The sequence below is a fragment of the Magnolia sinica genome, chromosome 8, assembly GCF_029962835.1.
Source record: "Magnolia sinica isolate HGM2019 chromosome 8, MsV1, whole genome shotgun sequence".
Lineage (NCBI taxonomy): Eukaryota > Viridiplantae > Streptophyta > Magnoliopsida > Magnoliales > Magnoliaceae > Magnolia > Magnolia sinica.
The window spans coordinates 91,954,135-91,976,848 of NC_080580.1; the positions used below are offsets into that span (position 1 = coordinate 91,954,135).

The window sequence follows — 22,714 nt, forward strand, 5'->3', positions numbered from 1 at the left end:
AAAGAAAAGTAGGATGTTTTCCACCCTAGCACCCTTTTTCCAACTCTTTCAATGATACGGTCCTAAAATGGGGAGCCAAAGGATTACCTCAAAGAGGAAGACCAAAGTACAGAACCAAAAGAGCAATGGTAAAACAACCCATTCACTCTACAAGGACAGGACATCATCTTCATTAGCTAAAACTCTAGCCTTGACACTTCTATTCACATTCACCTAACTACTTTGAAACACTGAAGAATACATTTCACATTCAAATTAGCCATGATACTTTTCTTCATGTTCACCAGAGACCCAAGACTACTTGGAACCACTGAAGAATCCATTTGAGATTTTTCACTTGTTCATGGGAGGTGTCACACATAATTTTATAGTATCATCAGCAAATTGAAGATGAGATATCGACAAATCATAAAACACAATGTTAACACCCCTAAGAAGGTCAATGCCCACCTCTTTCTCCATAAGCATGCCTATATTCTCCACGACATGGAGAAACAGAGTGGGGATAAAGCATCACCCTCATGGATGCCTCTAGAGCTAGGGAACTAATTGAATAGAGATCCATTCACTAAAACTAAGAAGGATGTCGTGGAAACAAGGCCCTTATCCACCTAATACATCTTTTCCCAAAACCCACTAGCTAAAGGGATTAAAAGAGAAAGTTCTGGTCCACATGATTTTATTTTAATTTTATTTTTTGAACAATGAGAGATTTATTGATTAGATCTGAAGCCAAAGAATACAACTCGAGATGGACGTGTTGATGGGGATATCAGAGGACCTACTCGAGTGTACCAGAGATGGAGATAACCACCCACATCAGCGCAGCTTTCTTTGTGGATGGGAAACGAGTTCCAGATCGGGCCCATCGAGCCATTTTAAAGACCCCACATGCATTGGATGTGCATCAGGAAGACCCCACTTTGGGATGATGCATGGGGACTGCTTAGGAGACCATTTTAATCATAGGATTTCTATTTCGTGCCAATTTGACTGTTGGATCTTGTTGATCAGGCCATCGGGCCACCAGATCTTCCTAATCTGGGCCCCTTGGACTCTGATCTTGTTTTCTTTATGTTTTTTGTTATTTTTAGAATTTATTTGATGGTTGAGATTGATAATAAATGTTTTAATTTTCTTATTTTGGATTATGGTTCACTTCACTTAAGGGAGTGGCATGGTTGTAATTATGCTGAATTTTTAATTATAAAACCACCGGGGGGGAGTTCCAACCCTAGTGGTGTTATTGAGAAGAAAGGAAAAGAAGAAAAGCTCTCTTGTATGAAGGAATTTTCCTCCTTGTGTTTTAGGATTTGTGAGAAACCCTCCCTTCCAATTGAATTGTAGAAGGATAGAAGCTTGTTTGGTGGTGGATTCCCCAAAGTATTCTTCTTCTCCTCTTGTCTTCCTCTTTTCCTTTCCATTACAATTTTTTAAACCCTATATTTTCAATTTCTTATTTTTTCCAATTTCTAAAAACCCTAATTCCAAAATCTCCAATTCCCATGAACCCTAATTTTTCCAAATTCCATATTTTTCCCTTCCTAACCCTAATTATAAAACCTACAAATTTGTCCCTTTGAGTATGGAATGTGCCAATGATAAATTGGAAGTTTATCCTTCCAAGGCTTCCATCAAGCCTAGTTTTAATTGATTTATGCGATTTCTTAGCATGCAAGCATGTGATTTAGGTTAAATCAGATTTTATTTCCTATTGTTTACTCTTAATTACTTGGTGGATTAGCATCTTTTGTTAATTGAATTACTTTATGGACTTTTTCATAATCTCCACATTGCATGCTAGCATTAAATCATGTGTCATGCATCACGTGTTCTATTCAGCAAATTGGAATCAGATGCCATGATTAGTAGAAGGGTCGTGTCTTGGGTTGTGGAGTGGTCCTCCAAGTTGAAGGAAATGGATGCTTGCGTCATCATTTCTTTAGTGGGGTTGTAGTTTTCTTTTGTTGTCTTTTGCATTCTTTTCTACTTTTTGCGGCTTTTTAATAAAGTTGTTGCCCTTCCAAAAACAAAAACAAAAAAAAAAAAAAAAAAAAAAAACAAAGCTTAAAAACTAAAAACCAAATTACAACTCGACCCAGTTAACAGGAAACCATGCGAGAATCCTTTATGCTAACACCCATTCCATGATGTTGGATTTAGCGCTTTGAAACACCTTCACAACTGTCCCCTTTCAATTCCTAAAGCATCGATCATTCCTCTCTAGCCAAAGAAACCATAAACCCGCAAGTAAACAAAGACGCCACACTTTCTTCCCAACCTTTCCTCATCCCCCCACCATGCCACACCAAGAAAAATTGCTCAATAGAACATGGCATCACCATACTATACCAAATCAATTGTATTTAAAAAAAAAAAAAAAAAAAACCTTTGTGCAAACAAACAATGAATGAAGAAATGATCCACCAATTCCGCATCTTGATAGCACAACAAACAAATGTTCGGGAGAATCAACTTATGCTTGATAAGGTTATCAACTGTTAACAACTTTCTTCCCACCAGCCAAGCAAACACCGACACCTTTGGAGGATCTCCATAAAGCCAAACGAACGAAGTCAGACTGACCTCTTCATTATTGCCCTCCTCACTTAACAACTTACAGAAGGATTTCACTGAAAATTTTCCTGCTTTGTCACTTAACAACTTCATTGGATCCAATTCTAAGACCACCGGATTCTCGTCCACATGATTGGTCAAGCACATTCAAAGATATGGTGGACAAGTCCCTGGTGTCACTAACATGATGGAGCCACTCTTGCCCATCCTTCACTAGTGAAGAACATATTCAATAACAATAATGGTGGCCATTACAATAAGGTCTATAATGGCCATTATGGCCCCCATAACAGTCCAAAAAAATTTAAGAGGAAAAAATGTATCATCCTGCTACAGGCAGTGTTCGAGTTGTCGGTATCACTACAAGTTTCGCTAGCCAGAGATAAAGATATAATATCGTTATCGCCGATAATATCGCCAATAACCGGAAATGCAGGGAAAAAATGGGGGAAACATGGAGAAAATGGTGTAATTTTTCAGTGAAACTTCAGGACATGCCTACATACACATATTTACATATTTAGAAATGAAAAATTACAAAAAGAATGCATTCAATTAGAAGTTTCCATTCAATGGGGGCAAAAAGGCATGCGTTGTCGTAAAAAATCACTCAAATAGTAACCAAAATGAGTTTATATAATAAAAATGCAAGCTTACAACAATTAGAAATGCAAGCTTACAACAATTAAGAATCCATTTTTACTGACCATTTTAGGGCTTTATACCAAAAATGATAGGAATATAAATCTCAGGTGGACCACACCACAGGAAAATAATAGTGATTGGATATCTACCATTAAAATCCTCAAATATTGTTTATTTGACATCCAATCTGTTGATTACGTCATACAGATCCAGATGAAGGGAAAAAACCAAAGATAAGCTTGATCCAAAACTTTTATGGCCCTCAAAAAGTTTTTATTGGTTGAAGTTTATTCAACACTGTTTCCCATAATGTGGTCCACTTGAGACTATTATATACCTCAGTTCTGGTCTCGTTCTATAAAATGATGTAGGAAAATAGATGGATGGCATGGATGAAACATATTCATCACGGTGGGGCCCACAGAGGACTGACCACCAGCCATTGGCCAGTGCAGGGGTCATAGCCAGTCAGTTTCCTTTGGCTACGGCTCTTGTCAGTAGCCAATCCACCCGAAATCAGATTACGAACTGAGTACACTCTTATTGTACTGAGTAAACTCAGTTAGGCCCACTGTGAATTTATGTGGTTTATCCACACCTTTCATACGTTTTTCCATCTCATTTTAAGTGTTGAGCCCAAAATTGAAGCTTATACAAATCTCAAGTGGACCATACCACAGGAAACAGTGGAAATAATGATTTCCACCGTTGAAACCTTTTTATGCCCCACAATGATGTTTATTTTTCATCCAAACTGTTCATAAGATCAAACAAACATAGATGAAAGGAAAAAACAAATATAATCTTGATCCAAAACTTCTGTGGCCCCCAAGAATTTTTCAACGGTATAACTTCAATTCACACTGTTTCCTGTGGTGTGGTCCATTTTAGCCTTGTATATCCTTCGGTTTTGATCTAAGGCCCTAAAATTATCCTGTAAAATTGGATGGACAGACTGGATAAAATACATAAATCACGGTGGACCCCACAGCGTTTACACAGTACGCTTAGCGTGCTACCTGTACTCAGTACGCAATCCGCTTCCATCCACGCCCCTTTCAACAGTAGCGTCGGACTCGGATTTCCTTCCTGCGCTGCAAGCTCAGGTGCGGCCCACTGTGATGTTTGTGAAAAATCCTCCCCATCACTCCGTTTTGTGAGTTCATTTTAGGACATGATGCGAAAAACGAACCGTATCTAAAGCTCAAGTGAGCCTAAAACGTGATAATTAAACGTCCACAGTTGAAATATTCGTGGGGCCACAAAAGTTTTGATTCATGCCAATATTTTTGTTTTCAGTTCATCCCAATAGTAATGAAGTTATTAACGGTACGGATGGCATCTAAACATCACTGCTGAACCCAGGAAGGTTTCAACGGTAGGAATTTCCCTAACCACATTTTCCTTTAGTATGACTCACTTGAGCTTTGGAAACAGATTGGCTACTCCCCCTACCGTGCTCTGTGGGCCCCACCACGAGGTATGTGTTTCATCCATGCCATCCATCTATTTTTATAGATAATTTTATGATATGGGAAAAAAAAAACGAGGTATATCCCAATCTCAATTGGACCACATTACAAGAAACGGTGTTGAATGAACTTTGACCATTAAAAAGTTTTTGGGGGCCATAAAGGTTTTGGAACAACCTGATCTTTGTTTTTTCCCTTAATCTGCGTCTGTATGACCTAATTAACAAATTGGATGTCAAATAAACTGTACGGTGGGCCATAGGAGGATTTAAATGATGGATATCCAATTACTATTATTTTCCTGTGGTGTGGTCCACCTGAGATTTTTATCCATCTCTATTTTGGGATAAAGCCCTACAATGATCTGTAAAAATGGATGAACGGAGTGGATAATATACATACATCATGGTGGGGCCCACATACATCATGGCTAGACCACACCGCAGGAAACAGTTGAATTGCACGTCTACCGTTGAAAAATTGTTGGGGGCCACAGAAGTTTTGGATATGCTTCAATTTTGGGTTCATCCCCTTGAATTAGATGGAAAAACGGATGGACGACTTAGATAGACCACATACATTCAAAGTGGGCCCAACTAAGTTTAGTCAGTACGATAGGAGCGTACTCCTCAGTCCGCACCAGTGCATCCATCCGCTTTTCCTCCCAGGGCGAGAGGAGCTTTCGCATTCGCAGGGTTTTCGCGAGAGGGATTTTCGCGCGGCGAAATCCGATTTCCCAGTGCAAGAGCAATTTTCGCTCGGTGCGAAATCCGATTTCCCAGTGCGAGAGGGATTTTCACTCGAAAGAAGAAATTAAAAAAACCATAAAAAGGGGAGATGGCGAGATAAGAGAGGTTTTGCGTACACATACCGGCTCTGTCAATCGAGAAGCTCCTGTTCCAGCTCCGGTTCCGACCTCCGATTAACCAGGTACGAAAATCACTCTGAAATTTGTTTTCCCCAATTTTTACGGCAATTTCAGCCCCAATATTCCCGATATTTATCAGAGAAAAGAGGTAGGTAGCTACGGTTTTCTCGTGGGGTCGGTGGCTATAGTCGATATTCCGAAAATATCACCCGTACGCCAATAATATCTCCCGATATTTCGTCGATAATAGAGCATGAAATAGAATATTCCGATAATATCACCCATCTTAAAAAAATCGCCGATATTTCGCCGACAACTGGCAGAGAAACGAATATAGGGGGTTTCGATGTCGCAGCGCTAGCGACACCGATATTATCGTCGATATTATCAACATTTCACTGATAACTCGAACACTGGTTACAAGCCTCTTTTTTTTTTCAAATCAGACATTACAACCCTATATCATGTGCTGAGCACCACCGTTATGGCCGTAATGTAACCATTTTTTCTAATACCATGACACAAAATCATTTGATGAATCATCACATCTGCTTCCAAGATAACACAGACATGACCGCTCTCTATGTAGCCCTATGACTTGATTCACCATTAAGAGTATCTTTGAATGAGACATTAACGGCTGCCTATCGTTGAAAAGGTTGTTCATTGGATAGAAGACATACGACACCCTATCTTTCACCATCTTACTAATTCTGGATTAGGGAATACAAGCATCAATCCTCCCACTAAGGCTGTCCAGTTTGTATTTGGTACATTCATCTTTCGACCTGCAACTAATCCATCATCATAGTGATCATCACCACCTAAGGCTTATTCCGAGTAATTGGGGTCGGCTAATTAATTGCCATCCAACCAGAAATAGTTGCCTCGACTTGTGGCCTTTCAACAGATCTAACGAACAAAACCCCCCTTGACCATACCCCATTTAATGTCAGACGGGGATTACTTTAAGTGAATGGCGACAATCCCGCTACAAGTACAGCTATGAATATTGCAGGGTAAGTACTTTTAACAGTCATACTAAGGAGCTGCTAGCAATACCTGCCATGCCCATATCCTAAGAATTTGGGATTAGGACCTGTCATTCCAGATCTTTTCATTATTCGATAACATAGCTCTATGCACAACAGACCCATGATTAGGATGCTCTTGATTGAAATGCAGGATGCCATGTGTAAGGTGAATGAGTCACCACCTTTAAGAAGTGGGGGGATGGAAATGCAGCGATTGCTGGTCTTGATCAAAAGCATGCAGATCTAGTAGTTGCCTGAACATGCCTTTTAGGCACATGGGACGAGCTTGGGCTAGGATATAAAAGCCCGAAAAATTTTGGGCTGAGCTTGGGCTCCCCGGCCCAGCCCGATCCGACCCATGCCCATATATTGCTAATATATTTTATGTGTGTGTGTGTAAATGATAGGGCTTAAATGTGAGCTCCTACCAACCATTCGATGAAAATGAACGTGTGAGATAGAGACACAAAGCGCGTTGAAAGCGCTCCCCTGAGCCTTTTGAAATGAGATTTTTGCATTTTGGGTCATGTACGTCATGAGCATAGGTGATATGACATCTTTCAAAAAGAAAAAGAAAAAAAAAACATGGGTGATATGAGATCCATGATTTCGTGATTTACTTTGAAGGATTTTCTTTTGGATAGAGGCCGGGCCAATATTGTCAAAATTGTTATCGTATCACAAGTAGTAATGGGGCTTGAATCAATCATCTATTTCCCATAAATGTGCATCGGGCACCAAGGGAAGTAATACATGTCATGATGTTGGCAATTGACTCCCTCCCTCGCATGTTTTAAAAGCAAAAGCGTAAAAAAAATCAAGAAGAGAATTGTATTAAAACATAAATTTTTTATTTTTTTATGTAAATTTGGGCCCATTTATGCAGTCCACATTTACCTTATGATTCGTATGATTCATATGATTCAATTACGATATTTTTGGGATTTGTGATTTAAACCTATGATTCATATAGTGCAGTGTGTGATGTGTTATGAATCGTGCAATTCATATCACAAATTGCACGTTTTTTACAACATTGGGCTGGGCTTAGGCTAGCCTAGATGATTTTGGGCGGGGATTGGCAGCATGAAGTCAGGCCCGGCCCATTGACAGCCCTAAGCTTTATGCCCAAATAGTAATGTTGATGAGTTAGTCAATGTGCATGCATTACACATTTGTCTGACAACATTTTTCTAAAGTGAGACCTAATTACATAGCTCAATCCTGCATAACGCATTACAGAGAAAACTGAGACAATGAGAAACTGCTCTGGAGTTTAATAGAGAGATCCAAAAGAAAAATACCTCCACATCACCAACACTAGCAGTGTGATGAACTACAGATTCATCCTCGTATGCAGCTTCTTCTTCTGCTTCATCAGGTCCAGAAAGTTCAGTTGAGGTTGCTGCCTCTCCTGAAGCTCCAAGACCCATAGCTTGACCCAACTTTTGTAGAACGTCAGGATCATTCCAGTACCTAAACAAATAAAAGAAAAATAAAAGGAGAAGAAAATATGATTCAGCAAAAAAGCAGATAAATTTAAGAAATATTATAGAGGACATGAAAATGTATGGTGTAACCTCATCATTGCAGCTGGGCCTCCAGTCTCAATATCATCTAGAATAGGCTTCAGAGACGGATCTTCCTTGATGCGTGCCATTCGTTCTTCAAGTTGTTCTTTGTGAGATGGATTAGCCAAATTCTCCAGCATGCTGGACATGGAAGGATCCTGCAGCAACATATGAATAAATTCTCACATCTTAATCAACATCATCCTTTCAGTAAGAATTAAGGCTTGCTAGGAAGCGGAACATACCTGCATGAGAACATTACCAAGGCGCTCAGCCATGGTCATGAACTGTGGATTTTGCATGACCTGTTGCATGGTAGAGAAATATTGCTGCGTATCCAACTGAGGGATACCATCCTGGCCTGCACCCTGAACACTCTTTTGGAGCTGCTCGGCCATCTGGTTAAATGCAGGATCTTTTGCTATCTGTTCTGCTAAATCCTTTATGCTAGGATCCTATATTTATTACAGCAATATCACATAAGAGTCTTACCAAGATACATCTTTACTATTTAACGGAAAATTTTGAACAATTAATGCATTAAGATTATTTTTTTCTTTTGAAGGGTAACAAGAGATCTTATTCAAAAGCACTGAGCTAGCATCGCAAACTACAAAGAAAGCAGAAAAAACAAATTTACAATCCTTTAAGAAATTTACATTTGATGAACATTCCAAAACAAATGATTTAGCCCTTAGAAGAATATCTGCATCCTTGCTAAAGACATTACGGAAGCATCTAAAATTTCTTTCCCCCGAAGCACCCACCAAATAGCTAGAATAGTCATCCTCCATATGGCAGTCGTTTGCTTCCCGATCCTCATGCCGTGCCAACTCAAATGTAACATCTTGACTGACTCTAGCATTACCAAAGACATGCTGAAGTAAAAAATGAAACGGTTCCATATTCTATCATGGCCCTACAGTGGATAAAGAGATGGTCGACCGACTCCGCATCCAACATACACATCACACAAACGTTTGGAAGAACCATAGATCTTCTTTGAAGGTTATCAATGATGAGAACTCTCTACCTCCCCACCAACAAACTGAATGCCACTACTTTCGACGGGGCTCCATAGAACCATGCATGGGATGTGTAACCACATCGCTCCACCAAAGATGAGCATCGCAAACATCCATAAAAAGACCAAACCGAGAAGCAACCCGACCAATCCTTAGCCAAAGCACCTTGTCCCGCTCATTACTACCCGCCGGGGGGTGGGGGGAAGGGGGGGTAGGATAAGCTTGTCCAAAGGCCTTATGAGCTCTTCAGCTTCTTCATCATCCATATCCCGATGACAAGGACACCAAACGATATTATTACCCAAAGCGGAATAGCATTTGGATACTTTAGTGTCCTTGGCCAACGAGAGTCGTGCAACTTTTAGGAACATAACCTGGAGAGGATACTCACCTGCACACATCTTTCCAAAAACATATTCTCTCACTATTTCCCAAAGAAAAACTAACCTCTTCTCCAACCTCCTCAAGCACAGAAATCCCCTTCCATATTCCAAAGGCTCTATATATGGAGAAGCCCTTAACCCATCATCCCCCATCCTAGCAACATTACTTTCCTACAATGATATCTTCCACCATGAGCCTTCTTCCTCCCCAAAATGCCACAACCCATTTTCCCAAGGGTTTGCAAACCTTGCTCCAATAAGTGAAACTTTTTATTATTGTCCAACCCCTGGCAAAGCAAATCAAGACTCAAGTTCTCTCTCTATCTTTCCTTTTTTTTTTTCTCCTTCTCTTTTTTGAGGGGCAAAGAAATTTTACAAAAGAAAAAGTAAATTACAAAAGAAAATCATCTCCAATGCAAGATGGTTAGAGGTAAAACCCAAACCATGCAAAACCATCAGAATCCCCATTTCTTTTTTCCGTTTTATATTTCTCTTTTGAGAGATGACGAAATTTATTAAGGAAAAAAAAAAAAAAAAAAAGGGAAAACAACGGAGATAATAATGAATCATGATCCTCTCCAATACATCAAGTGACCCTCTCGTCCTCCACCATTAGCCATCGCAATAAATAAGGAAGAACATACAAAAAACAAAGAGAAAATTCAGAGACCACACACTCCCAACTCATCTTAAGTGGAACAAAATCTGTTATGGTATCTCCAATCTCAAGTTATGTCCATCATTTACTAGTAATGATAGGCTGCTGCAACGTCTCTCCAACAATAAGAGTATGAATTGGCACATGAGACACATCAATGATTCCTCAAGATTAACAGACAACCTTCTCTCGTATGCTCTTTTTCACCCGCCACCCCCTAAAGACTCCCCCTCCCCCCCCTCCCCCAACACCAAAAAAGCACGGAAAAAAGTGACCTTGCAGAATCCATTTTTTCAAACCAAACTCAATCATTGCAACTCTTTCCCCTCAATTTCCATTGCATACACTCTGGCTTTAACAATCAGACCAATCTGATGAATGACCAACTTGGATTGGATTATGCCCTCAAAAGCAACCTAACCCTCTCCACTTCCAGGTCTTCAACTGATCTAGATTCTGGCATCTGTCTGTAAAATAGTTTCGATGGCCAAGGATGTGAATGCTTCCACATCCCAAGTGGAGAGGAACTCCCCATATTCCAAACCAAGCCGACCTACAGTTTAGTTCAGCCTCCTCACTCCACTGAGAGAGGCATTTCAATAGACAATCAAGAAACACCCAACCTTCATTAAGAATTCTTGTTATTTACCCTTTGATGGCAACATGAAGAGCGCCAAACACCAATCTAACTTCTCAACTCCTCTACTTTCATCTATCGAAATCTACCTTTCCAACCAGACATGCTCTGAGCAGATACCTCTATTTGATGCCAAGATGCCATGAAATCCTTCACTACCACTTCCATTTTCCCATCAACAATTTCTTTAAAAGCTCCCTGAACCTACTATTGTTGTTTTTTTTCCCCTAAGCATGAGTTCCTACTATTATTCCCTCCTTTGTAAGCATCCCTGAATGATTTCCTCCCATCAATGCGTTGATCGACATCTCCTCTTTGGTTGCCAATTCTTTTTTTCATGGTTCTTCCTACTTTTAAATCTCCAAAACACAACCTCCTTACCTAGGTAGAAACGTGGTTGTTTGCGAACCTGAAAATGGTTGGACATCAAATTGATTTCCATGGAAATGGAATTTTTTGCTATTTGCATTGTGAAAGGTGTGAAAATTATAGTAATTATTACGAATTTCCTCAAAAATTGATTGATTGATTTCGCCCAGAAAAGCTAATCTATGTGGATTTCCACGGATAGGAGAGACAACTCTCACCATTTGACCATTGATCTTTTAACATTTCCATGGTTGCTAACCAAAAAAAAAAAGGAACGTAAACTGGACTGATTTCCATGGATTTCCCTATCCACAGGATTCCATTGTGGTTTTCCCTGTCCTTGCTTTAATTTCTCCTATCCATATAGGCATTTAGCTCTTTCTTTCGGTATTTTGCGAAGTTTATCGTGAAAAACGATCCTCCGCCCTTCATCTTTCAATCTTTCAAGAAAAAAAAAAGATCCTCTTCCCTTCCTACTAAAATTTCAATGGCTTTTAGGCATTGTTGAGATACAAAACTCAAACAAAAGGAAATCTTTGAAGCGGGCGTGTATCTTGATTTCTTAAGATGATTGTTTCCACAATCCGGTATTCATCAAACATCATAGCTACATCATTGGTTCTTCATTAAGGATCAAATACCACAACAAAAATAGTAAATGGACCTGTCTTGCTCATAGTTGAGGCCCTCAATTTCATCTGGAGGTGGCGGTGGCCAAGGCTAGGGTCAAGCCAAGGTTGGTCCGAGCCTAGCCCTAAATCCCTTAAGCCTTGGCCCTAGCCTAGCCCAGACCTTAACAGGCTAAAATTGCCTTATCCTAGGTTGTAGGGGTGTACATCGAACCGGTAGAACCAGACCGGAACCGACCAAATGGTCCAGTTTGGTCCAGTTCTAGAGTGCACCGGTTCTGGTTCCAAAAATCAAAGAATTGTTTAGATCCGTTCGGTTCTCGATTTGGAGGTATGTAGAACCAAACCGTGAACCGTGAACCGATCCGTAGAACCGAATTGTGGATCCGAACCACGAAACCGAACTAGGAACCGAAACTATATTTTCAAATTATTTTTAAAAAAAATAAAAAAAAAAACTAAACCCTAAGTCCCTGACCCCTATTCACACTGACCCGACCCTGCTGCGGCTACCCTCTCTGTCGTCAGTCATCTCTCTCTCTCTCATTGTCGCCAATCCTCTCTCTCTCTTGCCGCCGCCGGTCCTCTCTCTCTCTCTCTCTCTCTCTCTCTCTCCCCCATTGGTCCTCTCAGAACCGTGGAACCGATCCGGAACCGGACCAGTTTTAACGGTCCGGTTCCGATTCAGTTCTAGGGTGCTAACGGTCCGGTTCCGGTTCCGAAAATCCTAAAACCGTTAGGAACGGTTCGGTTCCGGTTTCACCCCAGAACTGGACTGAACTGACCCGTGTGCACCACTACTATGTTGGTCCAAGGCCAGCCCTATAAAGAAAAGAGTTCAAGTGATCAAAGGTTTTTAATAGCTCCATTTCTTCTTCTTCTTCTTCTTCTTTGTGACGGTTTGGATCATTGAAACATGGCTCGTGATCCAATGATATATTTAAACTACACGAGTATGTTGATGGGGAACCATTAACTAGTATTCTTTAAATCATCATAATGGTGGCCTACTTTATGATTGGATCGGGCCAACAGACCAGGACCGGGCAGTTCATCATTAGCCCAACCCAGCATCGAGCCTAGACTTCAGGCTTGGGCTTGGTCTCGAGCCAAGTTTAGGGGTCAAAGCCCTAACCTACAAGGCTGGACCAGGCAGCAGGCCCATTGCCGCCCCTAATTTCACCCCGATCCATTCTCCTTCACCCGGTCCCCTTTTCTAAAGTACCCTGTTCGAACTCTTCTACAAACTACTCCATCTTCTTGAGAAAGGCCATCTGTGATTCCTTCACCTCCTAGACAAATTACTCCACTTCCTAAAATTATCTCTAGTTCCCATGTAATTTCCCTCTTAACTCTTCTCCTAAACAACATGGATCTTTGAAGAAAAACCATGTGTGTTCCTTTATTTGAAATAGCTATTTGACCAGAGATTAGTTTGCTAAAAGTTAAAGATAGCCAACAAGAAACGCATAATTAACAAAGACCCCCAACTTTAGAACAACCACCCTCTGCCCACATTTGTGCAGTTAATTAGAATGAGAAGCGAGGTTAGTGTCATCCTTTCTTCTCTCTCTCTCTCTCTCTCTCTCTCTCTCTCTCTCTCTCTCTCTCATTGACTGGCTTCCTTGACTACCCCAACTCATTTGGTTATAATCTACAATAACAGCTTCATAATATGAAAGTTTAGACCAATACAATCGCTAGTGGCTCATGCATCATGGGCCATCATTATGGCTCATCAATTTGACCAGCTATGCACCCATTGACATTGACTGAGAGAGAGAGAGAGAGTGTGTGTGTGTGTGTGTGTCAGCTAGACTCTTGCAAACAAAACTTGATTTTGGTGCATGGTTTGCAAAGGATCAACTCATTGTGCGGATAAGCCCACTCTTTCCCCAATATCCCTGCCCAATGTTCTCTTTTTTGTTTTTGTTTTTTTTTTGGAAAGATAACAAAGCTTTATTCAGAGCCTCGCAAAAGCAAGAAAAGAATACAGCCGAAAAAAGAAGCCTAAAGAAGACGACTCTCAGCCGGAATATCTTTAACATAAATTGCCCAACTTGAGATGATATCCTTAATCTTCCTAATAACCTCTTCCACCTCAGGTCTCTCATTGAGGAAGCAACATCCATTTCTAGCCCCCCAAACAGCCCACAAAACGGCCATGATAGTTAATCTCCGCACAGTTTTGCCAGCCCTGCCCAATGTTCTCAACATGTAAATAACCAGTCTTTCTAGATGACTCTCCAAGAATCATTTGATAAAAATGTGATGCTGAAGTTATGCATTTGTCGTGGACTTCAGAACTGAAAGAAAGGAAACTCATCCATTCAAGAGTTTCTTAAAAAGACATATGGGTATTTTGCTAACTCTTGACATGCATTAACCAATTGAAGATAAGGTATAGTATCTACTCAGCCTTGCAGATTGTGACAAAATGCTAGACACATCTATATGTATTCAGCCTTGAAGATTGTGACAAAATGTCTGGCACATCTATAACAATTTGACCTCCTTTTCCAACGTTTTTTGCAGCTTCAGGCCCTTATACAACATGGAGCAGTGTTATTTCCTCCATGAAGGCAAGCTCCATCATCTGATTCACATGCTACATCATCTAATCAACATGATGTTCTTCACAAAAGTATTTATAAACAGCACATCAAATTCATCTAGGACACCACATTGTATGATCATAGGCAAAGTTCCCAATTTTGCTCATTTCTAACAAAGATTTGGCATGAAATATTGAACAATACTAACACAATCATGCCACTGGTTACTAAAAAGCATTTGATACGGATAAACCTGGTTTTACATGCAAGAGTCCAAATACTAATTCAAAATCAAATGATATGCTTTTAACAGAAAACCTACAATGCCAGTATTTCAATATTCTGAAACATTTAAAGGGTACAAAGAAGAGAAGATACATTGAGTAGTCCAGACATAGCAGAGAAGTCGAAGGGATTTGCAGGAAACATTGTTTCTGGCACAGAAGAAGCCCTTCTTTGTCCTGATCCTGTCTCAACAGAAGAACCTTCACTTTTGGGACTTTTGTCATCTACAGGAGGTGACTTCTCCTCTGAAAAAACGTGATTTTAGTGTAAGAAGAAGAAATCATGCGGGACCTCCACAGCACGAGATATAGCCTCTTCAATTTGCATATTTTCAATGAAATGATCGCAAGACAAAGAATGCACCCATGAAAGCAAATGTTGTTTCATTAGCATATCAAAGTTAAAGAGTGTGTGGCCTGAAATTTAGTTCATGATCAAGAAGCTAATAACCGAATAATATTCATTCGAAGATAACCGTTTCTTTGAGATTATGACATACACCAATATGATTGCATTATCAGTAGTAGACATAAGAAGATGAGGAAGAAGAAATTAACAAAATAAATAAATGAATGAAATTTCAGAGGAAAAAAGAAACAACACAATTGCTATGTTCAGAGAGTGCATAAAAATTAAAATTAATCACTTTATGCATACCATTTTGTAACTGCCTAAACAACTCCAAAACCCAATCCTTTACTTGAAGACTTCCAAAGCAAGATTACCAGAATTTTCTAGAACCTATTGCACGCCAAATTGTGTAGAACTTCTATTACAGCTAAAGATCTTCTGGCTCTTTCGTATGACCAATACACCTAATTTAAAAACATCCTTAACTTTTTTTTTTCTTTTTTATCTTTTTGAAAGATGAACTTTTATTAAGAAAACAACCTTAACTTATTCACCAAGAATCCAACTAAAGACTTCTAACAGCAATAAATTGGGTAACTAACTTAGGAAAACTTTGACCAACTAATAAATCAACTCAGACTAGATCTACAGCAATTTCATAACTTCTATGCATTTCTAGAACGTTCTCAAAATCCAGACCTTTTCCAACTAGGAAATCCATCACGATACCTACAAATGGCCTAATTCGAACTTTGAGTGAGCCCCATCAAACATATGGCCCAGACTGAGTGATGTCATTACCCATTCTCTCATATACCCTTTATTATGTGATACTTCAACCATATTTCAATCACATGCTGCTCAATTAATGTTGAATCGTATGTTCTTGGGATTATTTGAAAGCTAACTCAATATACTTTCTTACAGGACCATTGTCGTGTCAAACCAACGTCTCTTGATCCCCGGATGAAACCCACACTTTTAGAAAGCAAAAACAGGTTGCTACCGGAATAGAGAAAGAAACTAACCACTAGGGCTTTTGGGCCCTTTTGATTTTTGGGCCTCCACGAGCACATACGATCATGGGATTGTTTGAGCACCAACTCAAATAAACTGTCAAACAAGACCATTTTCGTGTCAATCCTTCTTTTTTTTTCCCCCAAACCATAGTCGTATTTTTTTATGGCAAAAACAAGATACCATTACATTGATACCTCCAACACGTCATGATTGCCTACATATTTAAGATTCCAAATTCCTCCTTGGAGCATCTCTCTCTAGCATGAATTATGCATAAATCTACTTGAGGATAATCCTCCGTGCCACTAGTCTCTCCCACAGAGTTCAATGATGCATTGCATGTTAGAGATCCTCTTGGCTTCTAAGGGTGGCATTATTACCAAGTACTCCAATCATCTCCGAACGCCCATAGCAACCAACTGCTCAACTGAACTTCGACTATCGTAAACTCTCCACTTAACTCACCATTTTCTCACTTGCTACACCCAAAACTTCACCATTCAGCATATTGCCTCTATCTCAATTCTCAACCAAGGTATTCAATAAGGTAAGGCAGGTTGTTCAACCGTTACGTTATACAACGCAACGGCCGTTGCGGCCCCATAATGGTTGAACTTTTTTAGAAAAAAATCTGAAAAAAAAATATTGGATAATTCCAAAAAATGAGAGGATTCTAAATATGCTATTCTTTTCTCATTTTAAACATGTTTATGACGGTGTATGATTCATTTTTAATAGTAAGAATGTTGTCTTGGACTGGAAATTTTCTATAATTAATTTTCTAAATACCTAATATCAATGATTCAACATAAATTTGATTGCATGAGCATGAATCTAATGATGAAACAATTTTATATATATATATATATATATATATATATATATATATATATTGGAAATTTATAATTTAAAATAATAATAATAATAATAATAATAATTAACATGGAATTCACATTCCAGTAACTTTTTCAGAAAATATCTCATTAATCGATATAATTATCATTCCACTACGTTCCATCACGGCCACCGTGCAAGCAAATGGATCAGTGGCTCGGGTGGGCCCCACTATGATATTTGTGTAAAATCCATTCCACCCTGACCACCAAGTGTGTCACCACGTGTTAAGCCAAGGGCCGAAAATTCATCTCCATCTATGATTCAGGTGGACAGATTATTTAGGGGAAAAAAAACATAATCGTATGGGACGCCACTCTTGATTTTGATGGGGCCCACGATGATGTTTATGTAAGATCCACTTCGACCACTATATATTTAATCCCATATTAGGTCCAAAGACAAAAACTTAGGCTGACCTGTACTTCTGGTGGACCACACCAAAGGAAAAGGTTGGGAGAGAAACGTCCACCCTTGATTTTTACAAGGCCCACCGTGATAATTATATGAAATCCACTCCAACCATTAGATTCCACACAATTTTAGGCCTTTGGCCCAAAAATCATACTCATCCGTGATTCACATGGGCCACACTAATGGAAATATTTTGAAGGGCAAGCATTGCCCTGTAACTTGATTTTTTGTGAGCCCACTGTGATGTGTACACAAAATCCACTTCGACCATTAGATGCGTAATCCTAGTTTATGCCCAGATCCAAAAAAATCAGGCAGACTTGTGATTCAGGTGGGCCACACCAAAGAAAACATTTGGGAGAGAGAAATGTACCCTTGAATTTTACAGGGCCCACCATGATGACTATATAAAATCCATTCCAACCACTAGATGCCGCACCAAAATTTAGGCCTAGGGCCTAAAAATCAAGCTCATACGTGTCTCAGGCGGACCATACCAAGGGAAACGGTTTGGAGGGCAATAGTTGTCGTGTACACTGTTTCCAATCATGCGGTCCACTTGAATCACGGATGGGGGTGATTTTTGGGCCTTTGGCCTAACATGAGGTGACACGCCTAGTGGTCAAGGTAGATTTTACATAAACATCACGGTGGGGCGAACTTAAGCAGCCAACCCATTTGCTCGCACACCCACCCAACCGACTGTTAAAGAAATGTAACGGAAGGTAGTGGAATGATAATTATATTGACTAATAAGCTTTTTGAAATCATTTTTGAAGAAGGGACCAGGATGTAAATTTCATATTAATTACATAGTTTTTTTTAATTCCCTTGTATTCATAACCATGAGAAAACGGTCTGAACAGGCAATCTATGGAACTCGTCTTACTAATGCATATCCCTAACCATTTGACACCATTTCGCTCAAGGAATTAGAGGAAAATTAAAAATTAAATCGGATGAATAGTGTCAGGCCGACTTATCCACTAAAATACTCCCAAAATAACCCAAAATTCATGCAATCTATGGAACCCATCCCACTAGCACATATCCCTAACCATTTGACATCATTTTTCTTAAAAACAAAATTGAGAAAAAATTAAAAATTAAATTCGAATGGATAGTGTTGGGCCGACTTAGGACCACTCGAACGCGCCCCCAAAACAGCCCAAAATTCATGCAATCTATGAAACCCATCCCACTAATGTATATTCATAACGATTTGACACCATTTCCCTCAAGAGATTTGAGGAAAAAGTTAAAATTAAATCCAGATGAATAGTGCTTAGCCAATTTGGGACCACTTGAATGCCATCAAAACGGGCCAAAAGTCATGCAATTCATAGAATTCACCCCACTGATGCATATCCCTAAGCATTTGACATCATTCCCCTTAAGAAATTTAAAAATAAATAAATAAATAACCTAGCACTACTCATTCCCCAAAAAAAAAAAAAAATTTGAAAGGTGAGAACACACACACTCTTACACCCACACACACACCACATGGGTTCTCGAACCCATGACCTCAGTGGAAACACACATTGCCTACCACTGAGCCATGAGTAGAGGCACTCTATTCATTCCAAAAATGACTCGAAATTACAAAAAATGTCAAAAAAATAGGGGGGGAAAAAAAGATGAAAACACTGATTTTGTGCATGCATGTGTAGATCTAAACTCCATACATGTACAAGAACAATCAACACTCCAAATATTTTATATATAAAAAAAAAAAAAATTTGAAATTTGTTGGAAATTATATCAAAACTAGCAAAAATCCAAAAAATAAAAATAAAATTTATTCAAACATGGCCAAATATCAAACAAGATTTGGACAATTAGTAATATAATGTTGAATTGATAAATTTGCAACCCAAAATTTAAAAAAAAAAACAAAAACAAAAAAACCTATTTTTCCAATTTTCTACCAAATCAACTCCGGATCTTCAATTACTCAAAAACAACTTAAATCTTTTGTTTTAATGTTTAAGGATTGCATAAATGTAGTCGAAAATGGCTTTAAAATAGTCCCAAGAATTATATATATATATATATATATATCAAAAATGGAGGAGCAATGGGGAAATATTGCAAAACAACCTCAAAAATGGGGTTTATATACGTGTAACAACACTTGGCCGTTACATTGGACCGTAATGGACAGTTACAGGATCATTAGTCCAATTTTTTGGAATGGATTGTTACGACCCTATAACGCGTAATGACTCGAACCATTACCTCTACATAACAGCCATTGTGTAACCATTTTTTAATACATTGATCTCAACCTAGATTAATCATAACTCAAAATACACATGGCCTGTACACACTGATACCAATTGATATAGCCGACATGATTAAAATATCAATTGGAAAAGTTAGATGAAGAAGAAGAAAAAAAAGAAGAATATCTTTAGAAATCAGTAGTTTCTTCTTCTTTTTTTCTTTTTTGCCATTGTAAAAGTAGGAAGAAGATATGATGAAAACATCACGCACACACGCACACGCACGCCGCCCCCCTACGTACGTACGCCAGGAGAAGGAGGGCCCAACCGTCAATCTGGATCGATGATGACGTCCAGAGAAGGCCTCCTAGTTAGAAAACGTATTTTTGGTTCGTTGGAATGGGCCCGATAGTCAAGTAAAGCTCATCATAGGATCTCATGATCGTGGCCCACTAGTATGATTGATCTCATATTTTAGGTTTTGCTTAATAATGTTATTTAGAATATCAAGGACGGATTAGATTTCTTTAATTAATTTTTATTTTAGTTTACTTCATCGCCAAGTAATAAGTTGCGCACATGGCGCAAGTTTTAGGTATAAGGTTTTCTTATAAATAGGCACCCCTTGTAGTTTTTTATTCAATGAAGATTAATAAAAATTGTTGCGTTTTCCTGCTCCTTTCCGAGTTATGAAAACCTAATTGGATGGGAAGTCCTCCCTTTTTCGAACGGCTAACTACCGTGGTGCGAAGCCACATCTATCTCGATTCGCTCTCATCTTCTACCATCCACCATTCTCATCTCCCACAATCATCTGCACTACAAATCTATCCTTTATTGCATCAATTTTCCTCTCTTCAACAAGATTCTAGAATCTGGCTCTGCAGGAGGGGTGAAACTTCGGCGGAGCACTACGCACAGCCCGTAGCTTGGATCAACCTGAAACTTGGAGGGTGTGTGGCCCAGCCCTGGCTGACCAGACCCAAGAAAGCATTTTTTTGGTTCGTGGGCCCCGCACACGTGCGGCCAGCCATCAGCGCACGTGCGTCAAACCCAACCTGTTGTCCACAGGCACGGGCTGGCTACGGGTTCTCTCTCTCCTCTCTTTTTACCCCTCTCATACCTCTTTCCCCTAACCCTAACCCTAGATTGCAGTACTTCCAGTTTATTTGCCCCTTTTCTAATCATAGGGTTTTCTTAATTGGAATTGGTGAAACCCTTGGATTAGGGACTGATTGTTGTGCATGTGTGGATGATTTTCACTTTCCTTTCAATATCGTTTGGTTAATAATTTTTATTGATTCAGCCCTACCATGTGTATGCCTGAACCCACATAGATTCCCCTCGTTTGAATGTTTGAACTTTCGTGTGGGATGTGGAAATCTTGTGTGCATGTTTCTAAACTAGTTTGATCTAAAGCCTGAAATCTTGAATATCATATTTAATTTTCATGTCCTGCATCAAGATGGTGAAAATAATGGGAAAGCATTTATGAAAATTCAAGTAGTAACAAAATTGCCATGCTGAAAAATCTCAATAATTACCAAACAATGCATCACATTCTGAAAGTTAAACTTTATAATTACGTAAACAAATCTAATATCCAATCTTTTTAAATTTCCAAAAGATTCTCAAACCAACTCAATATCATGCTAGAACTTTATAGAACCTAACACAACCAATTTAGACTTCAAATTTGTGTAAAAACTTCTACTGCAAATAAAGATGTTTTAGCTCTTTCCTCAAACAAATCTAATCCTAGCATTACAGTAATTTTTAACTTCTTGCCCAAGAACTCAATAAGGACTTCTAACCCAATTTATTTTGCCAAGTTAATGAAGAAAAACAGACTTTAAATGAATGAACATCGTTTGCTAGCTTCACATGCACCCTCTCAACATGTAGTTTTTTTAATGGTACCAAAATATTTATTAGAACTGGAGAAAAAGGAGAACAAGAAAAAGTTGAAAGGAATGATAAGGAATCCACCCACTACACAGAAGAAGAAATCCAATGGTTCATCCAAGTACCCAAGATATCTTCCCATCTACGACCCTTGAATTGTGCATGTCCAATGCCCAAAAGATCACCCTCCTTTAGCCCTCTGAAAAACCACTAAACTCTACGATTTGTTGTTGAAAATTCTACTGTTTCGCTCACTCCATAGGGACACAAACCAGAGATCAAATGAAAACGCCACAGGACTTTCATTTAATTGGATGCTATGTGCATTTCCTCGAGGCTCCTCTTCCATTCAATTAGATGCTATGTAGTGCTATGTGCATTTCCTCGAGGCTCCTCTTCCATTCAATTAGATGCTATGTAGGATTTTATTTTCTCTTTTCCTAGCACTAGCAATACCATGGAAGAACTTGGTAATTTTGTCTCCATCCTTGAGCCAAATTGTGTGCAATCGTTGCCTCCGCATAATTTCCACTTCATGTACTGTTTTCCACTTCATGTACTGTCCCAACAACTCTCTTTTAGAGGTGTGGATTTCATGTAGTAAACTTCAACTCTCTTTTAGAGGTGTGGATTTCATGTAGTAAACTTCTTCTTCTTCTTCTTCTTCTAGCAATACCATGGAAGAACTTGGTAATTTTGTCTCCATCCTTGAGCCAAATTGTGTGCAATCGTTGCCTCCACATAATTTCCACTTCATGTACTGTCACACAATCGTTGCCTCCACATAATTTCATTTTAGAGGTGTGGATTTCATGTAGTAAACTTCTTCTTCTTCTTCTTCTTCTTCTTCTTCTTTTGGAAAGATGACTAGGCTCAAAAAAAAATGCTAAATTACAACCTAGACAAGAATGACCACCCACTTTGGTCAATGTCATTAGAACAAGATACCCACCTGGTTACATCCAATTTAGCCCTCTCATAAATAGCCTCTTCCTATCTCTAAAAATAAAAAATAAACAGCCTCTTGCTATCTCTAAAAATGAAAAAATAAACAGCCTCCTACATCTTGCTTTTATTTTTGAAAGCATTAACAATTCCTTTCCCCCAAAATGGCCCAAATTACAGCCAGAAAAACCAATCTCTGCACAATTTTCCTCTCTTTCCCAACCCCCACCACCCCCCAAGGCCAAGAAG

The 22,714-nt window shown here is 39.1% G+C and overlaps 1 protein-coding gene across 1 annotated transcript in view; it reads right to left on the reverse strand.

The window, feature by feature from the left end:
* Window positions 1–22,714, reverse strand: part of LOC131253721 (ankyrin repeat domain-containing protein 2A-like) — a 36,690-nt gene that overhangs the window by 10,931 nt on the left and 3,045 nt on the right. Inside the window, exons 2-5 of the mRNA XM_058254856.1 lie at window positions 14,802–14,953; window positions 8,413–8,622; window positions 8,177–8,325; window positions 7,901–8,072 (exon numbers count right to left, since the gene is read on the reverse strand). Coding sequence (XP_058110839.1) covers window positions 7,901–8,072; window positions 8,177–8,325; window positions 8,413–8,622; window positions 14,802–14,953 — 683 coding nt within the window. The remainder of the gene's footprint in view (window positions 1–7,900; window positions 8,073–8,176; window positions 8,326–8,412; window positions 8,623–14,801; window positions 14,954–22,714) is intronic.